Source organism: Vigna unguiculata, chromosome 2, assembly GCF_037176805.1.
Source record: "Vigna unguiculata cultivar grain cowpea cultivar isolate G323 ecotype 2 chromosome 2, ASM3717680v1, whole genome shotgun sequence".
In the NCBI taxonomy this organism is placed as follows: Eukaryota; Viridiplantae; Streptophyta; class Magnoliopsida; order Fabales; family Fabaceae; genus Vigna; species Vigna unguiculata.
This window is the reverse complement of record NC_140793.1, coordinates 27,030,971-27,051,883: the sequence shown is the minus strand read 5'-3', so window position 1 is coordinate 27,051,883 and position 20,913 is coordinate 27,030,971. Positions and strand designations below refer to the sequence as shown.

General features: G+C 31.1%; 1 protein-coding gene across 1 annotated transcript; it reads left to right on the top strand.

Annotated features, from left to right (window-relative positions):
- Nucleotides 1-8,746: 8,746 nt before the first annotated feature.
- LOC114173633 (BTB/POZ domain-containing protein At1g67900-like) lies at nt 8,747-12,117 on the top strand. Its single transcript, XM_028058125.2, has 4 exons — nt 8,747-9,080; nt 9,176-9,245; nt 9,343-10,614; nt 11,270-12,117. The coding sequence occupies exons 1-4, from the start codon at nt 9,022-9,024 to the stop codon at nt 11,765-11,767; spliced, it is 1,899 nt and encodes a 632-aa protein (XP_027913926.1). The 5' UTR covers nt 8,747-9,021; the 3' UTR covers nt 11,768-12,117.
- The last annotated feature ends 8,796 nt before the right edge of the window (nt 12,118-20,913 follow it).

Here is a 20,913-nt window from a genome sequence, read left to right as displayed (position 1 = left end):
CATAGGGGAATAGGCATTGAAATTATGATCAGCATCTTGTATATTGTTTATTCAATTAGCCAGAAAGAAAGTTTCCAAAGTGAAAGCACCTTCTCCTCACTTTCCATAGTAAATTGGCCCTGTTTCCCCAACTAGCTTTAAATAACTCATTATCTAAATTAACATATATCTCATGGGATTAGGTACCTATAACAAAGATGACAAATCAATAAACAAATTTCATGGAGGTGAGTGAGACTCATCATTTAGCAGCAGATCTGTGTACGTTCGTACTCATCTCATCATCAACTACACAGTTAAGTAAAATTATATATCTTTTTAGTTTTTGCATTCTATCACCCATTTGCCTTTTGCCTCATAAAACCCAAACATCCTTCCATTATAATATTGCAATAGGCTTTTCTCTTCCATTAACTACAAAATACTACAGTGCTTTTATGTATATATATAGTTTGGTGAAAATTAACTATATTACTCTAAATGCATTACAGCATATAAAGTAGCCAGCAGAAACTTTTTCTTTTTCTTTTTTTATCGGACAAAGTCCATGCAGTTTAATGCTTGCGAAAAGAAAACACAAACCTATCTATCTATCTATCTATCTCTTACCATTTAAAATTGTCTTACTTTACGCCATTAAAAGTTCCATGGTAGGGTAGGAGTTAACACTGCATTATCGTATTAACTACTTGCGTCATACTAAATGATTACATACACCGATATACAAATGTATTAATGTAATACTCAACGACCACTAATGATTACGTAACTATTGCCATTGTTTCGAGAGAGTTGAACTTAACAGAAGGAAAAATTAGTTTTCTGAGATAAATATATATTTAAAGTCACACACATCGATTAAAAATAAAGTTAACTTATATACTGAATGCGTAAAAATGTGAATATTGTGGACAAGCACATAAGACAGGGGATTCTCTAAAAAGAAAAAGCGAGTCTGATGGATGTCCATAGAAAGAAGCAAAAGGAATAGTATATATCCATAGCAGAAAGAAACAAGAGAGAAAAGAAAGAAGAAAACAAAAATTAAGGGTAAGTGTAAGCAGAGAGAGAGAAGGTAATTGGAATGGAAAGTTAAGGTGGATGGAATGGAAGTTGAACTTTCGCAGTTGGTGCGGTTGATGTGTTTTTCCTTTTCAACTTGTTGTAAGTACATGTCTGTAGCTTTGAGAGACAAGGAGACCCCACAAGATGGGAAAGATATGTATCAGACTTTTGGTTTTTCTTATAGATTACCTCCTAATCTTTTAATAACATGTTTTCTCTTTTCTCGTACACACATATATGTTTTTTGTTTAAACCGCACCCTCGTATTTGAAACCACACATTAGACATTATGATATAGGACAAAAAGGTGAAGGTGGTGAAGACAATTTGACCAGGGCTGGTCCTTCTCTGATTCTGGAATGATACAGATCACAGAATAAAGTTGGTGGGTTTGATCGATGATAGCACTACACAGATGCACCATAATGCACTGTTGATGGGATCTTTCTTTAACCCTTCTTCTCAGATTTGTATTCTAATGGGTTCTGTTCTCTGGGCAACAAAGGTAGATGCTTGCGGGTACCCTGTGTCCTAAAAAAGATTACATTTTTAACATTGATTATAGGGTTGAAGTTGCAGAGATGGCAATCATACATGGGCTATGTCGGGTGTAACCTAATTCGTGACCGACCGGGTAATTAACTCCCCAAGTCATTTCAGTTTTCAGTGTCTCACAAATTATTCAACCACTGATGGGGGAATTAATCAAACCTCTCCATTTTTTCAACACCTAAAAGTTGTAAATTAAGTTTTCAAGCATGGCCTATGGATCATATCCATCACCTTTCACTCTGAGTTGTCCCACTCTCACCATGTTGTTTTGAATGCAATAATGATACTTTGCCACGTATTTTTTTTTTTACACTTATTTGACATGTTTTTTATTTTTATATTTATTTTTTTTCAAATTTAGACGTTTATTTTATTCTTACCGTATCTTGTCAAATTTGTTATCAAATAAATGTAACCTGTGTTAAATTGTTTGCACAAAAATTATTTATGATTAAATAATGCATTTTGCACGATTGCCCTGTCTCTTTCTTCCTAAATTCCCTTCTCCCCAGGGATATAGCCCCCATCCCCCCACAAACTACTCATTCATCTTTATCTTCCTACATTACTTTTCTGTATCTTTGTTCCTATATATATCATTACTGTATTATCAAACAATTCTTCTTTTAATTTTTGGTCTACTCCTTCATTTTTTATATTATCCTCTCACTTTTACTTTATGCTATTTTTCTTCTTTTTTCTTAAAGAAACTTTCTTTTTTAAACATATAAGAAGATAAGTAAATATAGTATTGTACAACTACTATATATATACCTTATAATTTTTTTTGTGTATTTCATTGTTTACTCATACTTATAAAGGCATTTTAGAAATCCTGGTATTTATTCCTTTTCTGGTAAGTTAGTTGCTAAAATAAAAAAATTAATTGTTCTAATTTATTATTTATGTATTTCATTTAAAATTATTTTGACCTTTTCTTATTTGGGGTCTAATTTTTTGAAACTGGAAATTTTTTTGTTTTTATTTTTATTATTTTCACCAGACGAGTTATTTGGGATTTTGTACTACTTTGGGATTTTGTACTACTTTCTCTGACTTAGCCATAATTGTAATTTTAAATTGGGCTAAATACGATTTTAGTTTCTAAATTTTGATGCGAAATTGAATTCGTTTTTATTCAAAATATTCATACATTTTTATCTTAAATTTTAAAAATAAATAAATGTAATATTTTTAATTAAATTATGCTAAACACTTTATTTTGACATGTCAAACGCGTTTTCTAATTAACATTGAATCAGGAACGTAGGAACATGTGAGTTGGTGTAAACAATTCAAACGTTAATATGAAACGCACTTGACAGATCAATAAAATTTAACGCAATTGAATACAAAGACCTATACTCATTATTTTTTAAATTTGAGAATTAAAATATATAAAGTTTTGAATAAAGACAAATTACAATATCGTGACAAAGTTTAGAGACTAAAAACATATTTAACATTTCAAAATGGACATAACATATTCAACATTTCAAAATGGACATAATTTATTTAATTTTCATTTATTAAGATCATACATATTCACATACTCTATGATCCAGAAATAATTTAGAAAAAGAAGAAGAAGACGTATCTCCCCTCATCGTTTAACCTCTTTATTTAGGATACCCAACTATTAAAAAATTAGCTTAAAATCTAAAAGTGATTTGATAAAATTTTAAGTAAAAGAAAATATTTGTAATTATAATTTGTTGAGAATAGTTTAAGTGTGAGTCAAAATCCCACATTGAATAGAATAAATAAAGTTAAACACTATGTAACATGAAAGGCTCATAATCTCATTGTCTTAAGATTTTTGGTTAAAAGTGGTGTCAAGTGTCTTATATATCTAAGATTAATGTCACATATATATATATATATATATATATATATATATATATATATATATATATATATATATATAAAACCACAATCTCTCAATATCTATAACTCACATGAATCGCAAGGATGTGGCTACAAAGATGTGATAGGCAACATCATGTATAGACAGGGAGAGACCTTAGTATAGTGTGAAGAGGCCATGACCCTTATGTTTCAAACTTTAATACATTTTGATTCCTAACCATAATTCTTTTAATCTAATGACATGGAATTTATTTATTGTGTTAAACGTCATTTGATGTCAAAAACATTTAACATAGTTGAGTTAAAAAGATTATATCTATTTATTTTTTAAGTTTGATAATCAAATTATATCAAAGTTTGAGATAAAAATTTTTTTTTAATTTTGTGTGAGCTAAGAAACCAAAAACATTTTAACCCCATTTAATATGTTTCCCACCTTAAAAAAAATATCTATTTTGACACCATCAAAAATAATTTCCAAAAATTCATCATGTATATAGAGTAATTTGGGGTCTAACACAACATTGTCATGAAATTTTAATATAACAAAAATTATCAATCCTTATGTGAATATTCCGCTTTTTTAAACTACAAAATCACTCATCAAAATTTAATAATGAGAAAATTCAAATATTACACGGTCAACAAAAATGTTGGTCAGTCAGTCGAATATATATAAAATTCAATCTTTCAATATATTATAATATCATATTGAAGTGTTATTTCTTTTTTCTTAATACATTCCGTTCTATAAATAAATTAAGACTATGAATATTATAATATTATTTGGATTTAAAGATAAATTTGGGAAAGTGAATTTGAGAGAAAAAGAAAAAATCAATTCTTTTATATGTTATAATATAAGAGAATTGATTATTGAGTCACATAAATTTTAATATTTTTCCAATCTTGCAATTTCTCCCAGAATAAGTTGCGTGGTAATGAGAGAAAAATCAATTCTGCTTCAATTATGATAGAGGAAGATATTCTTTTATTGTATTTTCTTATTATTGAATTTGAGAGAATCGATTATCTTGTTTTCATAATCAATTCTCATTCTTTATATGTTCATTCATCTCCTTGAAACCTCTCCCAAAAACAAAACAACTCCACTCCTTCATCGTCCAGATATTATGTATATAGCCATAAACATAATTTAGTTTGGACTAACATTTCTCTTCAAATTGATGGAAGCAAACGTGATTGTCATTCACTCTTCCATCATCGCAAATAGTAAATTGATGAAAACAAACATAACATAAAACTTAAAATAATTTCTAAAAATAAAAAAATAGTCATTAATTGTAATGATTAGCCAATCAAAATATCTAATATTAATTAATTAATTTTATTTACAAGGTAAACTAAAATCCAATTAATCAATTGTAATTGATGTTAAAAAACCAATTATAATTAATTTTTTATCATAAATTATATATATAATTAAAAAAAAGTTCGACTTAAGGTCATGGTCTAATTGGGCTTTTATTATACATGGATTTGTTAAGATATTCATAAAAAGAGAAAATATTCTAGACACTGCTACGCCTACAAATACATAATGGGTACACGATTGAAAATTGGAACAAAAATTACAGAGACCATACTCCTATGAAAAATGATCACACCATTCTGACATTTATTTCCTTTCGATTTTTCTTCAAAACCTCACTTTCCAATATAAACTAGTTTCCACCCCTCATGACAAAAATTCACATGTTTTTAAGAACTTTGAAGATCAACTTTTTACCAAAAAAATAAATTCATCCAACTTAATAATCTTCAAACCTAAATTATGTGTATGGTTATTCCTTAAGATAAAAGATGCACCAAAAGCCTAAAATTGTTCTAAAAAGAAAATTTAAGAAATTATGTTAAGTACACATGAAACTTAATAATAAAAGTCAAATGAAAAGATCGAATGGAAGCAACACATCAATTTCACATATAATTTGAACTAAGATCTGTTGAAACGTTGAATAACATTACATTCATGACACATAATGTATATGGAGACATTGAAACATTAAATTCCAATTTAAATCTTGCTTAGAAAAGAATGCACATTTGTGAATGGGTCGTATACCATCTCTTCATCATTTTCTGGATAGTTTTGTTGCGTGGTTGCAACAATTATATTATCATCAAAGAAACATGATTAGTATTTTTTTTTTTAATGAGAATAAGTTAATTCTTTTTGTTTCTGATAAGTATTACTAATCATGGAAGGTATCGTTAAAATAATATATGGAGGGCAAGAAGGAGGGTAAATTAAACTAAAAAAAAGATTATTAATTCTTTACTAAACTGAGAAAAAAAAATTGACATAACTTGTGACAATCCACTTTTAAAAATATTTTGGTCTTTTAACTCTGATAAAAATTATTAACTATCTTATATAATAAAATTATTATACTTAAAATATGAACTCAAATCAAATAGTTTTATCTTAATTTTATTAAACTATTTCTTTTTACAAAAATTCATATATAATAATAATAATATTGTGCGCCAATATCTGAAAAAATAAAATTCAAATAAAGCCATCACGTCTGTCATCATAATAAACTTTAACATTTGAATTATCTAACATTCCGATATTCATCAATAATTTGTTATCAACATCTATTAAAAAAATAAAAAAATATAAATATGGAAATCATACCAAATTCATGATAGAGTTACATCTCACAAAATATAGAGATACTATACTTAAAAAAACATTTAAATAAATACACATAGATAAAGTATTAAATAATTTATATTATTCTCTATAAATCAAAATTAAATTAAATAACTTATCAATAGAATAATTTGTTCTATAAAAAACATAAAAAATTTTGAACTGCATTATACGTATTTTTATTAAAAAAAAAAACTAAAAGTCCTCACATTGAAATAAATCAAAAGACACATAAGTTCATTATAATACAAGCAAAAACATGTGTTACATATGTATTTATTGACTTTTTTATAATAAAATAAAAAATAATAAAAATATTATTATTAGTATTACTATAATTATAAAAATAAATAATTTTTTTTATAATTTAATTGTAAATGATTTTTATTACTTTTATAGATAGTTTTATGATTAAAAAAATGATTAAATAAGTAAACTGTCAAATTAAATTTTAAAAAACAATTATTTAAAAAATAAAATTAATTTGAAACTTTAAAATTGATATAGAGAGAAATAACTTAAATGTAAACTTCAAAACCTATTAAAATTGATAATTCGAAGAAAAATATTTCGAAAAAGTCATCACATAAAAGTTCGAGCTAAAAAAACTTACAAAATAGTAAATCTTATTCGTCCTAAAAATAAAAAAACCCAATTAAATCAGTGATCTCCGTAATAAAATTTATTTAAAATCTAAATCATATAATTTTGATATCTCTATTAAAATAAAACGTAACACTTGAATATTTTCTATAATTCAATATTAAATATCTTAACTTACTAAAAATAATAAGAATAATTATTTTATAGTTCTTAGTTGTCTTTGCCGGGACTGTCATTTAAACTATTTTTTTTTTCAATATTGATTTACTCGTCTATTATTTTCTTACTAACTTGAGAGAGTAAGAGAATTATTCTGGGATTAACCTTCTTTGGTTGTTCAATTGTACTTGGTTCATAAGAGAACTGAAGAACATGATATACTTACATCTCACCGTTTTTCTTTGTATGTATCAGTAATCGGGGCCCACGACGTTGTTCCTGAAGTGTTGATATGATCATCAAAGTGAGAGAAAGAGTTCGAAAAATGTCAAAACTCCCAAGTCATGGCGTCCTGAGAATTCAAAGCCAAACAAGGTTTGAACTTGAAGAAAACCCTCAACTGCCAAATTAACCCATTTAAACCATTTCCTTCAGAGCAACAAAGCCTTAAATGTTCACCAGAAAAAACTTGACTTTACCTAATCAAACACCAACATGATCAGGAGCATACAACCTCCGGTTTCTTGGTTTCACTCCACCAATGGGCCAAGTTTCAACATTCTGGACCACTTGCAATCAATGGAAATCAATGCTCACCCCAAAGGTGAAGAGAAAACTTCAAAGAGATCAAGAGTGGCAGTTGGCTATTTATGGAAGACCACAAGGGCAATATTGTTAACGTTATGAATACTACATAGTATAAAACAAAGTAAATTTATGTTTATACACGGATGCTATAGGCTAATCATGTGTGATATTGATAATACACATGCCAACCCTTTTCAGCATTCCCTGTAACTTAACTTTCATGTCGTTCTTTTTTCCCCTTTGAAAATATTTTAAGCACCTTTTAATATGTTACTATTATGCCTAAAACATCTAAATATTCTCCTTTTGAAAAGGATGGAGATATCTAAGAGATGTGTACGATGTTGCGTATAAAATAAAATAGTGTTTGACTAAAATAATCAGGGCTGCTCGCATTTATAAACACAAGAAACTGAAGATAAATAGAAAATTTGCATTTTTGCAATGGTAATGATGAGAATACGGAACAGAGGTGGGCGCAGGATAAGCACGTGGGAGTTGCCTTTAGAATTGCACGCTGCCAATGGCATGTCTCCATAGTCGCAAAAAAAATTAGCTCTCTATCATCATATTCTCCTTAGAAATAACAAAGCAAGATTTTCTGCAAATAAAAATTCCCTGCTTTTCCTTATACGGTTCGAAGTTTTCGATGAATGATTGGCAGTTTCTGTATTGGGAGAGTATCCACATGCTCCTCCTACCTTAGCTTCTAACTAGCCCTCCTTATCTGTGCTCTCAACCATTCCTTATTTTATTTGTGAAATGTTTGGTGGTGTGGATTTGGTTATATGATTTTTACAAGAACTAAAAAAAATTACACTGTAATAGTGTGTATTATGTTTCACTATAAATTTGTTTGTTTTGCATAATACATGGTTGTGAATATGCCAAGCTGGTGTGCTGTGTATTTATTTTACTGCATAACCTTGTAATCTAACTGATATACTGTGTAGGAGTGTGACAGGTCTGAGGCTGAATTTGATGAGGTTTCATTGCCCTCATACCCTTTTATTTAAAATGTCAAAATCATTCATGGGGATAACTATTTGACTGAAAGGACATAACTTAGGCGTGTTTGATCTTCAGTGTTTCTTTCAAGCCATATATGTCATCTATCCTATCCAACCTATTTAAACTACTATATATTATTTTTGCTCTCACATAAGCCCCTTGGTTTTCCTTTCCCCTTGGAACTTCTACACCTTCTCTCCTCCAAGGAAATTCTATCTTTTTTATTATTTCTCTTTTTATATTTCTGAGAGTTCTGAAGTATTCTTGAGGACTCTGACACCCTGTATGGTCTGCCGGCTCAGTATTCAGTGTTCCACTTGGGCTTACTCAGCGGGAAAATCTATTCCTTGCTTTGGTATTTGTTAAAACTCACTAGTATTTCTCAATCTGTTAGTTGCACTTATGCGTTGTTCGGGGTGCTTCTGTGAGTGAATTATGCAAGTAGCTACTTAGAACTAGTACATGATTTTGGTGATAAGAAACTGAAAGCCATGAAATTCATGAAACTGGGATCTCGTCCTGATACATTCTACACTTCAGAAGCAGTGAGGTAAGACATTAGTTAACTCGTCTATTTTATTCTTTCTTCTTAGATGGTTTTTATTTTCTGGTCAGTAACAGTATATACCTTTCCTTCGTATGCAGGTCTGTCTCTTCTGAAGTTTCCAGCGACCTCTTGATTCAAGTGAAGGGAAGTAGATATCTCCTTCACAAGGTATGTGAAATAGTTCATGGAAGAAATTGTTCAAAGTTGTTTTTTTTTTTATTTTTTATGTTTTACTGATTCTGAAGTTCACGGTGATGTTTTTCAGTTTCCCTTGCTATCCAAATGTTTGAGACTACAAAAGTTATGTTCAGAATCTCCCGATTCTTCTTCTCAGCACCAAATAGTGCGGCTCCCTGATTTCCCAGGTGGGGTGGAGGCATTTGAGTTGTGTGCTAAGTTCTGCTATGGAATCACCATCACTCTGAGCCCTTACAACATTGTGGCTGCACGATGTGGTGCTGAGTATCTTCAGATGACGGAGGAGGTTGAGAAGGGAAACCTAGTTCAGAAGCTTGAGGTTTTCTTCAACTCATGCATTCTACGTGGGTGGAAGGATACTATTGTAAGTCTTCAGACCACAAAAGCTTTACCTATTTGGTCAGAGGACTTGGGAATTACCAGCAGGTGCATTGAAGCTATAGCAGCAAAAGTGTTGAGCCACCCCTCTAAGGTGAGTTTGTCACATAGTCATTCCAGAAGGGTGAAGGACGATGTGTCTTGCAATGGCACAGAAAGTTTGAGGCACAATAAGTCAGGAAACAAGGGATGGTGGGCTGAAGATTTGGCAGAACTGAGCATAGACCTGTATTGGAGAACCATGATAGCAATCAAATCTGGAGGCAAGATTCCCTCAAATCTCATTGGAGATGCATTGAAAATCTATGCATCTAGGTGGCTTCCAAATATTACCAGCAATGGAGAACATCTCAAGAAGCAAGCAGTTTCTGACTCAGAATGGGACTCGGTTGGTGAAATAGCTTCAAAGCATCGTCTGCTTTTGGAATCAGTGGTGAGCTTGCTTCCAGCTGGGAAAGGTGCTGTTTCTTGTGGCTTTCTTTTGAAGCTTTTGAAGGCATCTAACATTCTTAATGCTTCTTCATCTTCGAAGATGGAATTAGCAAGAAGGATAGGGCTTCAATTGGAGGAAGCCACAGTGAATGATCTTTTGATACCTTCACTGTCTTACGCAGATGATACAGTGTATGATGTTGAGTTGGTGATGACCATATTGGAACAGTTTATGTCACAAGGGCAGAGTCCCCCAACTAGCCCTGCGAGATCTAGGATGGCCTTTGAAAGAAGGAGGTCTCGTTCAGCAGAGAATATTAACTTGGAATTTCAAGAGAGTAGGAGGTCCTCTTCAGCATCTCACAGTTCAAAATTGAAGGTGGCAAAGCTTGTGGATAGGTATCTTCAAGAAGTTGCCAGAGATGCGAATTTTCAGTTGTCCAAATTCATAGCTCTTGCCGAGATTATACCAGATTTTGCAAGACATGATCATGATGATCTCTACAGGGCTATTGACATTTATCTGAAGGTAAAACATTAGAAAAAAAAAAGTTCCTGTTGTGTTTTCCAATTTACCACATTATATATTTTATATACCATGATAAAAATAAGTGGCTAAGAATTAGTAAAAAACAGTGGCTGGGAAAATATTTCGTTTTCACATTTTAGGATGTGGGGCAGAATTAGTGGATAACCAACTTTCTTGACCTCAAAATCTTGTCTTATTCAAAATTTATTGGCGGTTAGGTGTAGACTGACCCACCAGAAATTTGGCCTCACTGTATTCACATTCTGACTGATATGATGCAGTATGTATTCAGGTGTTGTAATTTCATTTGCTGAAAGCAAGAGAAAATTGCCTTCTGTGGTAGAGTTAGATCATATTACTGAGTACTAGGTCCAAATAGATAAGGGAGAAGGGGAAAAGGAGATGCATGTTTTTTAGTCCTTCACATAATTTTTTGTCTTCCCTGAGAGTTTTTGACGACCACTTATCCCTTCTTTGCAGTTAGCTAAATTCCACCTCAAACATCTCATTAATGATGTAACATGTCTGGCTGTCAGTTCAGTCAATATAGTACTACTAGAAATTAGGTCATATAAGTAAAATTATTATGTGGGGATGTGTTGTATATTCTATTATCTGAAATTTATGAGTTGTTGAACTGATGATAACAAAACAGGCTCATCCAGAACTCAACAAGAGTGAAAGGAAAAGGTTGTGTAGAATTCTTGACTGCAAAAAGTTGTCTATGGAAGCCTGCATGCATGCAGCACAAAATGAGCTACTTCCCCTACGGCTTGTGGTTCAAGTTCTCTTCTTTGAGCAAGCTCGAGCAGCACAAGCTGGTGGCAAAGTGACTGATTTGCCGACCAATATCAAGGCATTACTCACTGCACATGGTATTGACCCAGCAAAACCTACAGCACCATTAAGCACAACTACAAGTATAAATGCTGAGGACACTTGGAGTGTTTCAAACTTCAAGTCACCAAAGTCAAGGTCCTCAACTCTGAGGATGAAGCTGGCTGAAGATGATGACTTCAATCAAAATGGTTTGACTCACGACGCAATTGGAAGGAATTCTAGATTTAAGGCTATATGTGCTATTCCAACTCAACCCAAAAAAATGCTTAGTAAGTTCTGGTCTACCAATAGAACTGCCACTGAAAAGAATTGAGTGAATTATGTTTAGTTTTGAAGTTGGTAATGGTAAAATTTAGAGGGTAACAGTATACTCTTTTTTGTTTCTGCAAAGCGCCATGTAACTGTAGGAAAATCCAAGAATCAAAATGTGCATTGTTGATGTAACCTATAATAATAAGAAAAGATTTCCCCCAGCACGAGGGGAAATCACTTTGGTAATTCTCATGTCAAAAGCTGGAGTAGGAATCTTAGGTGTCAGTGACAAATCGTGGGGCCAATGGCGCTGTTCTTGTCTACAAATCTGCAACATCTGTCTCTTGTCATTTGCTGTAGCTCCTTGGTCCTGACATTGTTGACAAATTTTTTCATATTTTCATGTGCTCATTATATTTGTCTTATATATTTATTTCTATCCACACTGATAATCTCGGCTTTATTGAATTGATACCCAATTATGAACAAGATTTGAAGTGTTGTGGCACGTAATAAGTAAGGTTCAACGTGTATTTGTTGTGCTTTTTTTTAGTTGGAAGAGATCTGTCATTCATCACCATGCTGTAAAATAAATATACTTTAATTCTTGCAATATAAAATAATGTGCAATAGAAAGTCCGACCCAAAAAGTTGGTCAAATAAACCAGAAAGCATAAGATCTACCCATGAAAAAGATATGCTTGCTTCAAAGAAGCATGAATAACACGAACAGCTGAATACTAATTGGAGTATTTATACATAAGACAGCAAATGGTGTTAGGTATTTTATACGGGTAAAGTATAGTTTCCGACATTATTTATATGTATTAACTATCCAAAGCAAAAAAACAGCATAGGGCAAATAAGGGTGTTCCATTTAAAGAAAAATTGTTCTATGTGTAATTGAACCCAAGAAGTGTTGATTCCTGGACTTTCCTTAATTTCTCAAAAGTATTGTAAGGTGTTCAGTTGACTTCTAAGTTGGTATGGATCCACTCATGAAGGTCATTTTCATTCTCTCTTGTAGTCAGGTTTTAAATGATTATCAACAATTTGGTTTTGTACAATCGTTAGAATGAACCCTTCTTTGTATTCACAAACTGAAACTGACATCTTTAACTGTTTGGGTGGCTATAACTACAAAATAAGACCACTTTCATGTTTCTTAAAATCCTAAAGCATACATAGAATAGAAGAATCAAATATTGGCGTCCTGGTAATGAATGTCGTCATCATCATTGCTGCAATCATGGTCATCGTGTAATTTACCTAGGTCATGACCAACTATTGCATCAGTTTTTTCTCAATAACCGATCAATGTTACTACTTATCATTGACGAAATTTTGCTTTGGATTCCCTTATGATTTTTCCTGCTTCAATGGCTCTAATTACAATTCAATCATTAGTCAACAAAGTCTTCGCATCAACCCCAACCACCATGATGCAATCTCCTATTTCCTAAAGGATTCGTTCTTCACTGTTTCCATTATTATTAGGAGACGAAGATTGGAAGATAAAATTATTATACAAGATTACTGATTTATAATAACGTTATGTGAGCTTTTTGTTTTGATGCTCCATAACATTGTTACCTTCCCAGTGGTTACAACTCAAATCATAATCATATTAGTAAATTTCGTCATCAGGATACAATTTGCAAGCATTCTTCTCAAACAACACTTACAGAAAGAATCTGTCAAATTTCATTTTCAACATTCAATTTCACTGAGCGATACTTGTGAATGATGTATATAGCCCCCTATGAATTTTGGAATAATCCCCACCTATTACCTAATCATAGATTCTCACGTCCATTCCAAGTCCACTTAAATTGTTCTCCACAAAATCATAGAATTTGTTTCGAAACATAATAACAATGAAATCTAAGTACAATTTTCTTTCGGATTGATTGATCTCACACTCCGATCCAAAATCTTAAACAATTTATTTTTGAGTTTTTTTTATATATATTACTCAATTTTTTTTATTTGTATTTAAATTTAAGACCTAAAGTCACACTTAAATTCCAAATATGAAAAAACAAGTTTTCTTCTTTTCTTCTTCTTCTCAAGTTATGCAGATTAACTCCATCAACGCCCAACAAGCTCATTGTTTTTAGACTTAGTAATATATGCCTTCTTTTTTCAACCACCGGGGACATGAAATCATATCAACTTTCCCTATTCAATTATCTTACCCTTTCTTTTATCTATGTAGGTTTCATTTAATCATTCTCTAATAAAAGAAAGAAAAGAATAAAATAAGAATCCATGCGAAGGGTCCCAACATTGGAGTTGGTGCTTTCTTTCGTTTCATGAGGAACTGTATTTGCAATTTATTGTATCATATCATATGCTCTATATGCCATAGATAGGATGCCATCAAAACCATCTCATTCTATTTGCTATATATGATGACAAATGGTAACATCAATGTGTCATACAGAATCAATTTAGATAAAAATGTTAGGTTTTTAAGGAGCGAATTTCAATGGGAAGATACAACACCAATAAGACTTGAGCCCAACTAGATAAGATACTGACACCACTTTCAACCCAAAACCTTAATAAATTTAAGGGTCTTTATTTTTATATAGTGCTCTACTTTCTCATTTCTGGTCAATGTGGGACTTAAACTCTTCTTAACAATCTCCCCCTCAAGAGTGAGTCCCTTCAACCATATTGGTACACTCTCCCTCCAGCAGAAGCATTCCCAACTACGGATACTCCTTTTCTGTATCGCCGTTCTTCTTAACGGGACACACTTACCTGGAACCCTTTCGATACTAGGACCATACTGCACTAGTCTGAGCCAGTTTTAACCATCGGCTCTGATACCACTTGTTCGGATTTTAAGGAGGGGTATCGCTAGAGAGATACAACACCAATGAGATCTGAGCCTAACCACATGAGTACCAATTATTTGTTAATACTTTTCCAGATTAATATGTTCCTTCAAACACCAGTTCGAAACTTAAATAGTAGTTTATTGAGAAACAATTATTAAAGACAAACTTAGTCATGAAAAGTTTCTCTAACTTCAACCACAACACAACCAATTTGTCACTCATAAAAATTTCATCTAAGAGAGACAAAAGAATTAGGAAATCAGTTTTCTCTCTGAAATTTTCATAATTGACTCATTCATACGAGTCATGTTCCTTCAACAAAGCAATGATGCGTCACATATTGAAATTATTTTTCCCATAAAATCCTAACTTGATTGGGTTAGTGATATTTTCTAGCGTCTTCTTTAAGATTTTCTTTGCAACAAAGGACTTATCTCGATAAGGGATAAACTACTTACGAATGAGGAATATATATAAATCGGAGCTCTAGTATAACTTTATTGGGTATCAAAGATCCTGGAACTTGCAAACAAGAAATATGTTCAACATTTGGCAATCTTGATAATTATTTTTAATTAACATGCATTCTTACTCTTGATAAAGATGTCTTAGTTAAAAGAAATATTGGTCATTAGAATTTATTTAATTAAATGATTACTTTCTTAGTTTGTCTATATTATTTTGAAAGACAGATAGATTATGCAAAGAAATTACATAGTTATTAAAAGTAATTGAAATTTGCACACACATGACTTTACTTACTTTTCTTTCATTTTTATTTCTTTATTTAATCTTACTAACGGGAAAACAAGTATTCTGGACCCAAATATGTATACACTTGGATCCATTCAATTTCAAGTAAGGGTTGCTTCCTCCTGCACCCCATGTTCTCCACCTGCATCTCATAGTCCTCGAAATACCTTTTATACCCTTATGAAAAAGTATAAAGTTCGAGTTTATTTCTTTTGTTGTGAATAGTGGGCCTCTGACTACTTCTCTTCTAACCCAACTAATAAGCCCATAAGTTCAAACCCAATCCACCTTATTATCGCAGTTCTTCTTGTATCAGAAGTTCAACGCCTATTGTCCAATTTCACATGATTTTCTTATCATTATAAACAATTTATTATAAATTTATGAACAGATGTCAAATTAATTTTTAATCAACGTGATGAAGAATTATATAATGTTAATAGGTCGATTACGTTGAAAAAGTGTCCTTTTTTATTGTACAAATTTATTACTAAAGAAAATATTAAAATCCATTTCTGAAAATTTTGATTGACTGCATTTGTCTTTTAGAACATTAGAAATCCTACTTTCATTCTTCACAAAAATATCAATCAAATTAGTTCTTCATTGTACAATAACTAATTTCATGAAAATTTTCAACTTTTCATAAACTAACGTGAAAATGTGGTAGTGAGTGTTTAAGCAAGAAAATAAAAGTATTCTGAATAAAAATAAAAAGGTTAAATATGTTTTTGGTCTCCTAACTTTCAGTAAATTTTGAAATTAGTCCATTTTGAAATTTTGGACCAATTTAATCATTCATCTTTTGAAATACGTGGATTTAGTCCTTTTAATCAAATTTTGTTAAATTTATTTGTGTTTGATGATAGTATTTGACTTAACATTAAAGCAAAAATGTGTCAAACATTATAAACAACTCAAATACAATATTGAAATGCATACAAAACATCAAATAAAGCTAACAAAATTTGATTAAAAAGACTAAATCCACGTATTTCAAAAGATGAAGGACTAAATTGGTCCAAAGTTTTGAAATAGACTAATTTCAAAATTCCCTAAAAGTTAAGGAAAAAAAACATGTAAGTTAAGATGTGTAATATACTAAAGTTGAGACAAATAAATAAATAATTAATCAAAAGTAACTTTTAATATATTAGCTACTTGTTGATTACTAATAGCTTGGTTGGTGGTTAATAATACAAGAGCTTTTGATTAATTACATTTAATAATTGCATTTGAATTTTAAAGCAAAGGAAGTTTGATGAGAACCTAATGAACTGAAAAGTTTGTGAAAGTACGTTGCCAGCATAACATTGTTACCCATATATCAAGCACAATTTAATGTCCATTAAAAATATTCTCTTATGTTAGTAGCTTCTACTTCAATGGACCATCTTATTACAATAGCATTTTTAAGAACAATCTTTATATCTATCATGTTATGAATGAAACAGAGCCACCTAATGGATTAATTCAGTCCACAACCCAATTACCATTTACCAAATAACATTTTATTGTTTTAAAATGGAAACATTAGGCCATTTTACTTCACAAAATTCTTTATTTTTATCATATTCATAACTTAATTTATACTTTGCTTTTATGACATGTTATTTGAAGTGCCAGAAAATTTATTTATAATAAAAAAAGTAAATGAAATGAAAATTTGATTAAAATTATGTATTTTTAAAATAAAATAAATCTCTATGTTAAAATGAGAGAAGAAAAATACGTATCAAGTAAAATATATAGAAGTCGTAGATAAACATTCATTATAGTTTGTATGAATATTCAAACACAAAAGTATCTGAATTTCTTATATATCTTATATTTTTCCTAGGTTATTTGTATTACCTGTATTTTGTTTATCTTTCTCCCCCATTTTACAAAATTAAATAGGTTAAATTTATATAACTTTTTATTTTACTTTTTTTTTCTTTCATTATTTTTCATTCACTTTTAGACAACAAAATCCAAATTATAAGACTTTGTATATTAATATCGTATCTGTATTATTATCCGTTTTGAAGACTAATTTAATATTACAGTTTTTTTCTTAGAAGACAACTTAAAAAGTGAAGGTAAAACAAATATTTAAATTGTCATCGTTCTTAACATACATACATGTGGAACTATTTGTGATGTATTGGAATACATCCTTTTAAAATAAATAGTTACATATTTATAAAGTAAGTCTTAAGTAGAGATATATATTTAATATCTTTAAATATGAAATTAATATATATTAATATATATGTTCCATGCATAAAAAGTATTATGGATATTTCTTATATCCTTTTCTCCCGATATCACACATCATCTATCCAAAATATTAGAGGCTTTATATATATTAAGCCTCTATTCTACAATTTAGCGACATGATGATGGAATAGAGGATGTATCTCTAACTTACTTTCAAAATAACTAAACATTTAAACATCTTTCCCAGATCACTTTTTCAATTCTTTTAATTGTAAACTAAATATCAATCTCTAGTTAAAGAAAACAGGTAATGAAACGAAAACTGCATTTTATTATTAGTTGACAAAAGTGTAACCTCCCCTAAAACTGTAGCTATCATCTAGGATTAAACTATAAATATTATATATATATATATATATATATATATATATATATATATATATATATATATATGAAGATAATGTATGTGAAATCAAAAAGTTTATATTTAGGTTGTTTTTTTTTAGGAATGATTTGTGGAACAAGAGAGAAAGAGATCGGAAGAATAGGAGGATTTTATTTTAAGAGATTCAAATGTGATTTTAGAATAGATTAGAGAATAAAATTTTAAAAAATTTGTGAATAAATTAACTTATGTGATATATTAAAGAAAACTTTTAATAGATAAAAATTTAGGTTACCAAAATGTACCTCTTATTATAGGTTATATAAAATTATAAATGATATAGAATTATTTTTATAAATTTTATTCAATGATAAAAATTATAAAAAAGAATATGTCAATCACCGTTTAATATTTGTTTCTCATTCTTCTTGAATAATAAATTTAGAAAAGAAAAAAAACACCATCTTAATCTCACGTATCATCTCATGATTAAATATAAAAGTATTTTCTGAAATATTTTTAAAAACTTTGTGACAAGAATATGATATTTAACATATCTTAATTTGAAAATCAAAATATATTAAAAAAAATAAAAAATAAAAACAGATTTTAATTTAATATAAGTTTTAAAAATTAACTATATAAAATAACACAAGTTAAATTATTTTCCTTCAATATTAAAAAATGTTAAATGTTTATCAAACTAAAATTTATAACAAACTAAAAAAAAATATATTGTAACATCTCATTTAAATAATAATATAATTAAATGAGATCTTAGGATAATATAAAGAGTAAGTTGCGAAGTATAAGGTCACTCCTTACAGTTATCCAAGTACTTAAAAGGAAATACTAAAGCTCACTACAATACCTATAACTCAAAAGGAGTAAAAGATAACCCCAGTATTCGAAATAAAGCCTTAGGAGCAATACAATATACGAGCCTTAGTCCTCAAGAAAAGCCCAAATAAAACGTGAAGTTCAGCCAAGTAGACTATACAGCGGAATCATCTCTCCCTTGTTGACCACGAGTACCTCTCACATCTACTCCCATTAATAAATTGATGAATCATCGCAAAGGTATAAGAACAATATACAAGGCAATCAAACAAGCAAAGGGTAAGCTAGAGCCAAAAAGATTTTATCAAGCAATCAGATATACTTTCACAGTCCAATATACACACATCATCCAAGCATATTATGACCTTCAAGTCAATATACTAAGACTCGACTCATCTGGATACATATAACCTGGTCGGATTCAGCGAATGCTTGCACTTGTGGTAAATACCTCTGCTCACCCCCGAGCTGCTCACCCCTGAGCTATGTGTTACAAGTGTTACAATGAATCAATCCCCCCACACAAGGTTAGCCCTTAATGAGTTTCAGGCCTCCTGCTACTCTCACCACAAGAGTCAGTCCACTCTAAGTGAGACTAACTGACTCCTTAGAGTGTCAGGATACAATCCTTACCTTGAATCCTTACCAAATTATATAGATGGGACACCCACTAACAGGGACCATGAAATTACGTCCCGACCACTAAAGCACGGTCCTGAAACCCCACCTAGAGATTTCAAAGAATTACGCACTGGCCATGGACCAATCATAATCAAGTAAGTAATATATTCATCACGCATATATATCCCATGTCAACCTTTATAATCAATCTCTTTTATATTCCAGGTCAAACCCATACCAACTCCTCATACTCCATCCATGAATATAGAATTTTAGCTCATCTCATTACCATGCCACTTTCATAACCAACCATCTCATGTTCATTACATGCTAAGAATTTATCTAGTTCGTCATTCATAACCCATACACCCTCCCACTCATGCATATTTATCCCTTTCATGACATTATTCAATAATCCAATCAATTTCATGCCAAAATCAAACCAACACATAAATCCAATTTCATAACCACAAATTTCCATGCATTTTTCGAGCCTCATATTTTAAATCGGGTAGATCCATTAATCAAACAGTCCATAACTACCAAGCGCAGGAAAACAGCGTGACTTGCAGCGGGTCTCGCTCAAGCCAGACGTCCTCGCTTAGGCGAGAAAAGTACCCTTGCTCAAGCTGCAGACTCTCGCTTAGGCGAGACTGCGATAATGGCCCTAGGAGAGTTTGCAGGCGCTCGCTTAGGCGAGGCCATCTCGCCTTAGCGAGATGGTTTTTCGCTCAAAAATCAGTTCACTCGTCTGAGCGAGTACTCGTGCAATACTCTTGGGCGAGTTTCTGCAACTCTCGCCTGGGCGAGATGAGCTCGCCTGGGCGAGAACATCAGTTCGCCATCTCCTGCTTCACGTGACAGAGACATACACACATTCCCAATGATAACCAGTTCATTCTTATTTCAAGACAAGCATTTTCCAAGCACAACAATCATAAAACAGAAGTGAAACAACCAACATACGACAAAAAGCGAAGAACCCTAACTTCCCTTACCTGGAATGAGCTAGTACAAGGCCTCGATACCAACAACGGAGTAGCACAACTCAAGGAACAGACTCAAAAGCTGGAAAATAGCGGAACAATAAAGGAATGGGGTTACTATGGAACCCTAACTGGAAGTACGAAAATATGACTTATAGAGGATACGTAAAGAGCTTGAAAATCACTTACATGGAGTGGAAAATGAGGTCGAGCTTGAGTAACATTGACCAAGATTAGGGGTTAAACCCTTGCAGAGAGTTCGCAATTGCTAATAAGGGAACTGTTTTTTCTGAAAATGAGACGAATGAGTAAAGTTATGGCAGATTAGGGTCTTTGACTCCCTATGGACCAACCTTATGCCCAATTAATTTGAACAATCCTTTAAAATTAGGACAGAATAAAAATGGACCTTACATAACTTTTATCTATAAATATTATAAAAGTGTATTAATAAAATATTTTTAGATATAAGAAAAAACGTTGCAGCAATTAAAAAAAAAGATTTGTTGTATGCATTATTGTTAGTATAAAAAAGTGTTAAAGTGGGGATATAAAGGCAAGCGTGCATGGG